The sequence below is a fragment of the Gallus gallus genome, chromosome 7 (assembly GCF_016699485.2).
Source record: "Gallus gallus isolate bGalGal1 chromosome 7, bGalGal1.mat.broiler.GRCg7b, whole genome shotgun sequence".
NCBI lineage: Eukaryota > Metazoa > Chordata > Aves > Galliformes > Phasianidae > Gallus > Gallus gallus.
The window spans coordinates 23644615-23657547 of NC_052538.1; the positions used below are offsets into that span (position 1 = coordinate 23644615).

Here is a 12933-nt window from a genome sequence, read left to right on the forward strand (position 1 = left end):
GTTTGATTTCATACTTGAAGTTTGACTCCTTTGTCTATCTACTAAAAGATTCTCTTGCTTTTTCACAAGCAAACTCTACTAGTATATCTTTTAGTGTTTGCATGCTCTATTGAGAACAGTTCTAGCCTACTTATCTTTTATGACCTACGTCCCAAAGAAAACAACATAATTGGTGATTCTGAATGTTCAGGATATTTTAAAAGATAACAAACATAGAAGAACAGTCTCTCAAATGCTGAAAATTGCAACTTTAATTATAAAGTTATTTCTTCCTTTATACTTAGCTTTTTTTTTTCCAATTCAAAGTAATTTACACCAGCATTGTATTAATAGCTTTGAAAAATACAAACATAGTCAGCTTTACCATACAATCAGCAGTAAGCTTTGAATGCTGTGTTCTCTCTTGTCACAGCAATGCTGCAATTCATATACTTTAATACAACATACCATACGCTTTCAACCATACATACAGATTGAAACAACAGAAAAAGGATGTGAAAAAAATGAAATTATGCTGAAATATTGACTCTTATATGGATTTCTACCTTAATTTAGAGTGTTTCTTTCTTGACATGGGTAGGAATACAATTTTCTTGCAAGAAGAATAGATATAGTCAGTGAAATTCTTGTCCCACTGAATTTTGGGAAATGGACGAGTTTATTCCAATCACACAGGGAACTGTCACATAGAATAAGGATTCCTTATTTTCAGCCACTGATAATTTCTCTATCTTGGACTAGGCAGAGACCTCTACTTCTGTAAACATTTCATTCCTTTGTTATACAGTTGGATGTATGTTTTTCTTTGCTATCACTAGCTTCCTTTACAGCTAGCTGTGTTTCCAGACCTTGGATGTGTTTTCATTACTTGTTCAGAGCTTCTTTAGTGTTCTCTCCTTTATGAACTACTGCTGTGAAGCTTTTACTTTTTCCAAACACAAAAGCTTTCTTATGTGAATTACTGAGAGATTTTAGAAAAGGGAATAAACAGCTCTTAAAAGACTTAGTAAGGGTGCTCTTTTGGTGTGTATTTACCAGCATTTTTTGATTGGACTAGCACATGCAAGGAATTCAAACACCTTGTATAATTCTAAGAAATTTATTGTCATCAGTTGCCTTCTGCAAATACACTTTGATTTCTCCAAGTAGCACCATCTATTTTGTTTGATGAAAAAGAGCTCTCCATCTCTATTGTCATCTAATTACCTTTTCCCACTCTGTATCTTTTTTACTAATTTACATCTTGTATCAGCTTTTCCTGTACTCTGTGTGAGACATCCTCACGTGGTTTTGGCTAACAGTGCTATCCTACCTATCCTTCTACTGTAAGTGTTACAGCACTTTGTTTGTGTTCCCCACTGAAAGGGAACAGTCCTTTTAATATTCCCTTTGTGACATTTTCTCAACGATCCCAAGGTTTGATTTAAAGGAAAAATCCATGTTGAGAGTACTAAGGGGATCCTATGGTATTAAGAGTCTCCCAAGGTGATTTGGTCCTTTTGTTCTAAAAAGAAAGAAATATATACAATTACTGTGACTACTGTTTGTTTAAATCCCTTGCAGGACTGCGTTAACGTGCAGTGGCACTTTGGCCCCCAGGAAAACCTGGAATGGTAGTGGCCAATACACAGTGGGATTCTCCAACCTGTCACAAGGAATTAAGGCACTGGGACAAAACCAGGCTGCTTGAGGGATCTTCATCCAGATCCCTTGTTTAGTGAACACCAGAAATTTATCAGCAATACGTTTAACTAACTAGCGAGTTTGCAGTAGTATTTTTAGACCTATTTTTTTTGTGAAAATACGGCAAATGGGATCACTTTGTCAATCACTCAGGACAGGTTGGGAAGGTTTGATCAAGCTTGACATAGAGTGGGAAGTTTCAGACTTCGGAAATAGGTTCTTAGCTGGCAGAGAGGGACAGAGTATACTCACTGGTAATAAATGAGTAAATGGCCTATCCTTTGCCATGGAGGTGCCATGGGGAAGGCAAGGGAGATCTAACTGGGAGCCCAAGGGGCTGCAGATGGGAAGGCCAGGCATGGCTGGGGAGATGTGGTGCCAGAGAGTCACAGGACAGCAGGGCCTGCAGCAGTAGAGAAGTGTGGGATAAAAGCACATGAGGGGAAACTAAAGCATTTCCTTTTTTCTCCTGTTCAGGAAGCAAATTGTTAAAACTGATCATTGCTGATGAAAAGCTATGGCTGTCAACCAAGACGTTTCAGTGTTGTGCATAGTGTTTGCTTTAGCACAGCATGTTGCTTGCAGGAGGATTTTTTGCTAATTATTAGTCCTTAAAGCAGTAGGAAGTTTGTAATGCCGTCTTTTTACAACTAAATTGGATGACTCAAGACAGTGGAGTTACTGTTTGAGTGAAAAAAAATAGCAGAATGAGGCCATTAGAGCTCTGCCAGTCATTCAGAAGTCATGGGTTTCTTCATTACAAAGCAAAATTTGTCCTGAAAAAAAAAAAAAGCAGAAAATTTCCAAAAAACATCTCTTCTCTCTGTTCGGCTGCCGGAGTCATTTCTAAATACACAAGAGGACTGTGTTAAAAAATAAACTTACTGAAACTGTAGCTCTTGCCAAATTCACTGCTCTGCAAACATTCAACGTGGCTCATTACTGCTAGGGAAGCTGTTGCTGTACTGTTTGTTAGTCCAGATGAATAGAGAAAATGGGAGAAAGAGATTTAATTAAGCTACTAAAAAAGGGATATAGTCAAAGACCAGTAGTTCTATTCAGTAGAGGACGAAATGACAGAATGTCTGGTGTTGACTGAACTCGTAAGAATTGGCCGAGGTCTACTGAATTCACATCATATCACCAGAGAAATCTGACCCCATGGTTCACATGTGGACAGTTAGTCTGACTTAATCCACTTCATAATTTAAAAACTTAACTTCCCCAAAAAGGAGACTCTAATTCATGTTTCCCCATGTTGTATCAGGTATGTCACTATTGTCTAATTAAATCAGCAAGTTCAAGTTGCAAAAGCAGAATTTCATGATTGGGGGAGGAAGAAGGAATTTATTCCCCATGATCCTCATACCTTGCTCTATAGTGAGTTTTCTTCAAGAGCCAAACCTATACCAGGTGGTTCTTGGTAGCTGACAGAGGACAGAAAGTGATGAAAGGTTGTCAGTCTTCTATAGGTCCTGCTGATGCTTGAGGAGAGAATTTTGGTGTTTCCATGCCTTGTGTGATAAATGCAGCAGAGCTCAAGTCACCCCATTTAGCCTCCCCTCAGAGGCAATATTTACATTCTCATTGAACTAGAGGGTCTTCAGTTTTACAAACTCAGTTTTACAGCTAAGATTAGTTAATTTATACAACACTTGTCCCAGAAAAAATACAAACAGATTCCTTGTTCAAAAGCAGTAAAAAGATGAAAATAGCAAGGTGTCTTAGAAAAAAAATATAGGTGCATAATATCAAAATATTTGTTCTCTGCTAGTTCTGGATAACATGCATTTTATACTTTAGCCACAGAATACAATTTGGCTTTGCAACAGTATGTTATGAAAGAATACCTTATGCGTTTAGTAAATGTGGCAAGATTTTGATATTCTTTGGTTAAAATGCAAATATGCATGGACTTGAGATCTAAGGTACTAGGAATTGAAGAGCAGTTCAAAGTCCATCTCCTTCAGCTTCTGAGAAAAGAATGAGATTGTGATTGAAAAGACGAAAATATCCCAGTTCTCCACTTGAGTCCTCACAGTCTTTTCTTGTCAGATCTGTTTGCACTTTTGTGGTCAACATTGGTAATGTATGCTGGAGTCCTGGAGAATTTCATGCTTTGGTGCCAAGAAGCGAGCACAAGTGATCAACAACAGAGTCTTGAAAGCAGTTGTATGTGACTTTATGTATACATTGCTCTATATATGTGTATATATATATATAAACTTAAGAGATAAAAATGTTGAGTTGAGGAGAGTTCTTCAGTGTCTCATCTGTTATCACATATTTATCCCTCTCTATTTTCAGTAGTTCAGGGCACCGATGCAGCTGGGAATGAGCAGGTGCAGAGAACAATTACACTATTTCTGGAGCTAATCTTGGGCTTTAATTAGGAAGCCAGCTTACTGGGTTAAAGAAACTCATCATCACTGATTCTTAGGTGAGGCATAAGGTCTTCTCATGTGATCCACCATGACCATTCTGTTTATTTATTTATATTAAAGCAGTGATGGTCGGTGTAATTCTCTTATCAAGGACAATGCAAAGGTTGTACAAAGGCCATGCAGAGGGAGACATCAGTACTAGCCAATGGCATGCAGCTGAACAAGCTTCCTTCTATTGGCAGTCTTGTGGTTGCATTTGTAAAAGATTTATCAGTATACGCACCAGAACCCAATTCCTCTTCCTGCAAAAATGCAAAGTCTTGCTGGCAAGCATTCAAGAGAATGTTCCAATGCAAAATAAATAAATAAATACCCAGGCAAAAATATCTTACTCAAAAAAATCTGGCTGAGCTCTGTTGTTTTAAAAGGCCTGCTCAAACCAAGATACTTTACCTTTTAATACCTATCTACTTATGCATGCATGCAGGGAACCTACCAACTAATTGAAATCATGTTTGCAAGTTTACTGGCTATTATATTCTACACTGTAAATTCCAACATTTTGCAGTTCTCAAGCTGCCATGCAGAGCAAGTTAGAAATAAATCCTTCATTTTTTCATTTTCCATGTTTCCCAACAGCTTTATTCCTTTGAAGTGTCTTGGACTTTCATATTTATAAAATCCTAAAAATAAAATAAAAAAATTTTTGAAAGTCTCAATCAAACTCCCCAAACAAACAAAGCAAACTCCCCTGTGGCAATAAAATTGCACATTTAAGGGGATGGGGGAGATATCTGGGCTACAAAGCTATTTTTGTTCCAGCTACTTCAGCTTTATCTAGCTTAATGTTTGTTCTGTGACCATTTGAAATTCAATTTCAGGTAGTTCTGTATAATATCAGCATAGAATGCATCATTAACTCTGAGAGGATGTTTTCCATTGGCATCTGCTATTTTCACCAAATGTCAAGACTTGACATTTGCTATCGTTATCTGGTTTTGGTGTATCACTCATACTGAGATTTTGTTTCTTCTTATCTGATATTGATTTCAACTGTGACCAGCTGTGTTGCTAATAAAATCAACCGGCAAGTATCTGGCATTTAGCTCTTCATGGGTAGAGAAAAAGAAACAACCCAGCAACAAAATAAAGAGATACTTTTCAATTAGGATGCTTGCATGCATCCTAATATTATCCATCTCTTGGCACTTCTGTTGTAGTATTTCTGATTGATTCCCGTGGGGAAGTCTCCGTGGAAATTCTTGCCTCTCAGATGAAATATTCCTTTTTACTCTCATCCACAGCTTCCTGGAGAGCAGGGTCATTTTTCAAAGCAGCATCAGCGCTTTCAGCAAACTCAGTTCCTTTGGCCTCATTGGTGTGGTAGGTGCCCTTATGCCTGTGCATGTACCGGACCATCACAACCAGCAGGCAGATGAGGACAAATACCACCGCAGCTATCACACCTAGAGGAAAAGTACTACTGTCAATGATAAAATACAAGCAGCATATTACAAGCAGGTATCGCAGCTTGATTTACTTGAAAGGAAAAAAAAAAAATCTGTGTAACATAAGATATTCACAAATTGTAATGGCTGAGGTTAGAAAAGTTTCTGAAAGGAACAAATGGAAGAACTCAGATGGGATATACATACTGCAGAAATGCAGGTCAAATTCTTGCTAGCTTTCTTTCAAATCAATAGCTTGATTTAGTTGAATTCATTGGAACTACAAGTTCATTCACAAATGAGCAATCCTGCCATCCCAGTGGTAGTATATATCCAGGGGACTATGTGGGCAGCCTGATCCTGCCCCACTCAGTGTACTCAATTTCAGGAGGAGTAAAGGGCACTGAATGTTTCTTTGGAGATACTCAGCAAGTAGCAGGAGCCATGTGCCTACAGTACTGCTTTCTTTTTGGGAATTGTCACATCATGTTGTGCTCTAATTAAGAAAACATTACTGTAATGACCATGAAAGTGACACCTAGGAGGGATTATGGGTAGAACTTCTCCATCTCCTAGACTAGGACTAATTATTATCCCTGTGCTGACTGGACAAAAAATTCCATAGGTAACTCAAGCTTGCTTGGGACTGCACTATGAATGAAAGCACTCCTAGCAAAGGAAAGTCATTCCAAGCTCCAGGCATGACTGCGCAGTGAACAACTTATGTCCTGGGCTTGCCCTGTGTCCATACTTTGCAGAGTCTTTTCCTTTTTGCCCTCTTCTACAGTGAAAGGTGGAAATCCAGAACAAAAAAAGGCACAACTGACAAGTTCATAGCTAAAAAATTACAAGCTGTATACCCTTCTCTCAGATCAAATCAATAATTGAAGAATCCTGAAAACAAACAAGATGTTAAAAAGTTGATTTATTCAATTTTGATTTTTTTTTCTTTTTGCACTTGTTGTATATAACCTGGATGTTCTTCTAAGCTCTGTAGCTGCTATTCTGTACAAGTACCTGATACTGAGCTGATTCTATTTTCATGTGGCTCCACGACCAGGGGATTAAGGGAGTAAACCAAGCATTAAAGAAATACACAATGAAAAGCACCAGAATAGGGTATTCCTAGGAAAATCCCATATGTGGATTGTAAAGCTGCTGTGAGGAAGCAGTGGGTAGGAACTCATCTGACTAATTGTAGACATCTATGGCACAGAAGGCTCCATTTGAGTTAGTCCCATTGGGCTGCTTCTGCAGTCAGTGGAATGGAGGGGATGATTCCTGCTATTCTAGAAATAGAAGTCTGTGTCTGATCAGATGAATTGTTCTTTGGAAATAAGTACTATTCCACAGTGACAATGACGGCTGTGTAGAGAGTATCTCTCTTTTGTTCCCTGTATTCAAAATGTGAGTCAAGGGTTGTCTCCAAAGCTCTAGATTTAGGAGCATCAGTAAACTAAGTTTGGATAATGTACTGACATGAAGATGGGGGTCTGGACAGAGCATCAGCAAGGTGAATAGAAATAATAACTCTGTCTTAAAAAAGATGCCTTCAGCATTATCCCGCAGATTTTATGGTGCCTGATTCTGGAAAGCAAAGTTATTGCTGGCAGAAATTAAATTGCTCATACTGAGAACTTTAGGTTTACAGTGATATCTCTGTTGTGGCGGAGGTTTCATCAGTTTTTCGGGTTGGTATCCCTTGACACAAGAGGTTTTAATAGGCTTTAGATATAGCACAATATTAATAAGCCTGAGGGACTAAGTACAAATCAATTTACCTGCTACTTGTTCATAGAAAGCTGAAATTAAAGTTACATGAGATGGGACCTAAGGGAAATATAGCAGAGCCTCACCAATTTGCACTAATGATTGGTATACCCCCTTGTGAATAACTTAAATTAGCGCGTTAGCATGGAAATGAACAAACACAATAAAAGTAAAAAGACGGGGTTCGCTCTGTGAACATAGCTTTGCTCTTTTTTTCTGACAACTGTATTTAGTTTAAATGCATGAGGGTTTTTTAATGAAACACCAGGATAGGCTCTGTGGCACGTTCTGTAAGAAGAAAGGGTCAGCTAGCGTGAGTTAGCCCGCTCAAATCAAAGACAGCACTCCAGTTTTGTATTGTGTGAAAGTCTTGGACCAGGGAATGATGAGAAATATCAGAGGTTGACTTTGCTACTGGGTGCTTGGATATTTTGTCCTAAAAGGAGAAATAGATGGAGGTGGTACAGCTCGGTGGTTCATGCTCATTATCTTATCTCGTTATCTTTGCCAATAGCCCCTCTGGGAGTAGATTTCCCACTGGGCTAATTAACTCTAATTGTGCCGCTCCTGTTGTCTTGTCAGCAAAGTAGGAGTTTTGCAAAATGCAGGAAAGCAACCAACCTGCTGTTTTAATTCTAATGGTTCTGCTAAGTACAGCCTGTTTCCTACCTCCAATAACAGCCACATCTGCTCCAGCTGAGGAATTCTCAACATCTCCATCTATAAATAGATGAGAAGATACAAAAGTTAATTAAAGAAAAAGGACTTGGATCACACGTAGCAGCAGTGGCTGTTCTAGCGATGCTGTATTATTTTAACTTCTGAAACTCAGAACTTAAACAAGATCCCTCGTTAGCAAAATGCATTTATAAAACATCTCATTTAGAATTGTCTGTTTTCTGTCACCATAACACTGGATAAGAAATAACTAGCACATTATGCAAGCAGTTGTGGTCCTCAGGGAAACACCTACTGTGTATTATGAGCACTTACCTGTAACGTCCTCCAGTGAATGATTAAATTAAGGGCATTCAGGTGCTGCGATTACTCTTAGAAAGGCAGGGTTTTTGGGGGGGGAAAAATGTTAGTGCCTATTTACTCTTTGTGGCTCTTCAATCTGTGGTCTGGATCTTGTAAATCAAATTAGCTCTCTTGATTTTAATTACTGCTTATTTGCCTGCAATATTCTGCTTTTAATTTTAGCATTTACTTGTAACCTTACAGTACATCATGTTGTATGTATGGCTTTAAACACGGTCCTCATTTGGTGTAAGCCTGAGTTTGGTTCTGATAAATCAAATGACTTTCTTTACTGGATTATAAATTCTTAAAAAAAAAAAACCCAATGTATTTTTTTGCAAATTTCACCTAGAGAGAAATATTTGACCACATCATTTTAAGGGGTAGGAGATTGGATGGAGAAGCTTTAAGTTGATGAAAGATTTTAATCTGAACTATAACACTTACTAGAAACAATGAAAACAGCTAATCAATAGGCAAAGTGTTTTAAAGGGGAGTGGAAAAGTAAATTCTAAAAAGCAGTGAGAATTTGTTTCTCCTTATCTGATACAAACCTTCAGTGAAAGTAAATGCACATAGATAAGCATTTCCTAACCAGCATCTCTGTAGTTGATCAAAATACAGTCTTGTTTTTGGATCCTTATCTCCCATCACTGGTATCAGCTGAGTTACTCCTGAATTATGTGTGTGTCTGGGAAGATGAAAAACTCCTGGGGGTTGTCCATGCTAGTTTTATGACAGGACACTCTTTGATAGAAAAGTTCTCTTGAAAACATAAAAATGCTAATACCAAATCCTCTCATAAATTCAACAGTGGCACTGTGGCTGACTTTGGCTCTGTTGCTATATCTGTGACAGACCCTGCAAGGAAAAATCTCTGAGGAGCTTTCTTCTTACTCATGCCTAGTTTCATATTAAACTAAAATTCATCACAGTCATGTGAAGTGCTTTTTCTGGAAAGGAGAAGACCTTTTCTCTCCCACAGAACTTCTTCCCAAGTTTTCTTCTGGCTGTATGCTGATGGAAGGACCGGGCACGCCTTGTGTAATTTGAAAACTCTAATTATGTCTACGTCCATTCAAAACCCGTGTGCCTCAGAAGGGATTAATTACTTCAAGGTCAAACTGTGCAGTAGTTCTTAATACAACGAATATATACTGCGTGCCAAAGAGGCAAGCTTTTCTACAACAATCAAATACTTAAAGGTGTGAATTCTGAAGTACTTTCCCAGCTACACAGCTTGCTTCCAAACATTAATTTTGGATCAAATCATTATCCCTTTAATTATAAAAAGGTATGTGAGTAACTGTCAGCTCTTTTCTGTTCTTCCCACGTGTCTCTCAGGCTCAGATAACAAGCAGGTGCCTTATCTCTGGTACTTTGCACAGAAGTGCTTCTTGATAATGGATTACAGTATCATCACTTTGCAGAAAAGTTTTCATTTCAATACTGTACTTTCTAAGTTTTCAGAAGAATGCTGGTCCCATCTTGAGCTATTGTGTAGTTAGCAGTTAATCAGACAATGTTCTGCCTTTCAGCAAATCTCTAGCAGTGTGATAAATCTTCATTCAGCATAGCTCTCATTCTACTGCAAGTACGTGTGAGAGTCCTACTTTTCCTTGGTGCATCCACTTTTTACCACAGGATTGGTTTGCTGTCCTCTCAGCTGTCCTTGACTGGGTTTTGCTGCAACCTCTGGAGTGCCAGGACACTGCAGCCATCAATGATTGGAATTTTCCAAGGTCCGCTCCCTAAATCAGTTATGAAGCAAGGATGAGGGAGGGGAGACAGGGACCCCTAGTGCCTGTCTCACAGCCCTTAAGATTTCACTTTGTCCAAAAACAGGATCGGGCTGCCCAGGAGGGTGGTGGAGTCACCATCCCTGGAGGTGTTCAAAAAAAGAGTAGATGTTGCACTGGTTGACATGATATTGCTGGTCTTTCCAACCTTAATGGTTTCATGAGAAATAGGCATGTGATACATAGCAGACATGATTTAGCAGTGGGTTGTTAGGGTAGTATGGTTGAGGTTGGACTTGACGATCTTGAAGGTCTGAAGCGATTCTCTGGCAATATAATAATATTTCTAGGTGGGGGGAAGGTATCAGTGTCATTCAAGATTCTAATGGTATCACCTTTTACAAAAAAATGACTAAAGAAAACAAGGTCATTTTCCCAGAGTGGAGGTGAAACCATCCAGATCACCTTATTCCTTCTTTATTCTGCTCTTAGCACGCCAAGCACTCAAAGGTCTCTACTTCAGTAACTGCTGTTGCACCTGTTTTGGTTATTTTCCTTTGTTTCAAGGACATATTTTGTTATCTACTGCTAAACTGTCCTTGCAAAACTTCCTCTCACTGTTATACTGGCCCTTGTCCATAGCTGCAATCTGGTCTCAAATGTGTTTAGACAGTGTTGTTATTTAGTGCCATTGGTTACCATGACACGCAGAAATCAAACGAGCAAGGGAAAACTTGTTTTTCATAAAAACCCCAGCCATCTGAATGGGTTGCCTAAATCAAGAATAGAACATAGAAATGAAATTGCCTGTTGTTGGAAAGGCGAGTTTCTAAAAGCCAGAATGAAGGGGAAAAATGCTTTTGTGCCATGACCTGAAATTCATCAAATTCCAGTTCTGTCCCTAAGCTTGCAGATAAGATTTTGCAGTAGAACAACAATTGCTACCTGCCTCATTCTCATCAATCAAATCATGCCGAAAGGCAGCAGCTTCTGAAAGCCCCAGGAAATTTTCTGAGTCTGAAATACTGCAAGAAGATCTCTGGCTTAGGACTTCAAAGGTGAAAAGCCAGTACAACTAGCTTTCTTGTTAATGTAACCAGTGATGGTTTTTCCACTGAATTCCAGTGAATTGGTTAAAACTTCTCCTCTAGGCATGATTTTGAAATAAAACTTCACTTTTATTAATTTTGATTTTTCTTTTATTTCAAACTGCTCTCACTTGATTTTTGCTGAGGAGCACCTGTTTGAAGAAGACAAGTCCAGCAGTGAAAAAGTTTGTAGTTCAGCACTCTCCTTATTTTGTTACATGCTTTTCCTGGCAGTTGTGACAGTTTCTTTACATCAGTTGGACTTGATGATCCTTGTGGGCCCCTTCCAACTAAGGATATTCTATGATTCTCATTCTGCTGTGTAATCCACAAGGACAACCTGATGGGGTAACGTATACCTTAACTCAAACTTCTTAGTGTCTGTTATTTCCTGTGATAAAGCTTCAAAGTTGGATGAGTGTCTACTGCTCTGCGGTACTGAATATATATAAAGAAAAGCCTGAGCTTACAGGCTTACAACTTACATTTTAATGAATCCCTTACAGCTGTGGTTCAGTTACACTGCTGTTTTGGAATGGATGAGTCAAGCTGAATAAGTATACAGATATCTACGTGTGATAAGCTGCTTTTACAATATAATTTACAAAGCCACTTGAAACTATTGAAGCAGCACTGTTGCTGCTCCTGCCTTTCAGGATTTTCCTGCCCACAAGCTTATGCTTCTGATTCATAGAAACCTAAGCCAACCCTTATCACGATGCTCCGTTGCTGCCTGTTTGTGGTTACAGTCTCAGAAGTCTTGGCTGCTAAGTTACGCTTAAGTCGGTCTCTAAGTGATTCCTTGGGTAACCCACTTTCTCTCTTGATATGCATGTTTGTTGCATAAGAAACACTTCAAATTCATTCAATCAACCCGAACGATGAGCTGAGCTTGTTAGTGCAGCCCTTCTCTTCTTAGGGCTTTCTTAGGCATGCAGACTAGGAAGCACGCTCTTCCTCTTTAATAGGCTCACATTACCTCTGTATGAAAAACACTGCTGCTCACCTTACAGGTAGGGAACAACCCAGCTTGAGTTTAGTGTCCATGGATATTCTTCACAGAGCCACCCCAGATACGGACTATAGAGCAAGCAATGAGTAAGCAGTCTGTAGGCTGAAATGTACCTTGGGAATTCAGCTACTTAATGTATAATGGTTTTATCTTAAATATTCATACAAGCTATCTCTGGACTTTCGATAAACAGGAGACATGTTCAAAGTGAATAAGATCCAGTTCATGATTCAGCCCACATATAAATGGAGTTGAGAGAAAGATTTTACCTCTTTATTGATTGATCTTTCATACATCATAGATTTGAACTGAAAGAATTTTAACTGTAACTTGAGACTAATAAAACACACTTTACTCAGCAATACCTACAAAGAGTCTACTATACTGGGGGGGGGGGGGGTTGTTGGGTTTTTTGGGGGGTTTTTTTTGGGTGTGTCAATTGACATAATACAAGATATCATACAAATCTTGTCTTATTTTAAAAGGCCTTAATTTTCAAGAGTGGCCGCATTTTTATCTAAGGAATTTGAGTGGGGTTTCAAACCATTCATCTCTGCTTCTGCTGAAGATGATAGTACGCTGCTTGATTGGATTCAGTAACATATTTTAAGCTTCTGACTCTATAGACACCACCGGGAAGCTAATGCAACTGTTCAATCCTTAATCATTTTTCCAGTTTTTTACCTTTTAATATTACATATATTGAAAAATATTTTAACTTTTATTCCCCCAAGGACTCTTTTTGTTCTTTGCATGCTCTTCTGCAGTGACCACTCCTTTTGACTCTAA

General features: G+C 38.7%; 1 protein-coding gene across 2 annotated transcripts in view; it reads right to left on the reverse strand.

Annotated features, from left to right (window-relative positions):
* Positions 1-233: 233 nt before the first annotated feature.
* The window catches only part of GYPC (glycophorin C (Gerbich blood group)), a 31337-nt gene continuing 18637 nt past the window's right edge, over positions 234-12933 (reverse strand). For both annotated transcript variants that reach the window (NR_173485.1, NM_001004407.2), the window contains exons 2-3: positions 7955-8005; positions 234-5533 (exon numbers count right to left, since the gene is read on the reverse strand). Coding sequence is in view for 1 of the 2 variants with exons in the window: in NM_001004407.2 (NP_001004407.1) it covers positions 5337-5533; positions 7955-8005 (248 nt within the window). In the remaining variant the exon portion in view is untranslated. The remainder of the gene's footprint in view (positions 5534-7954; positions 8006-12933) is intronic.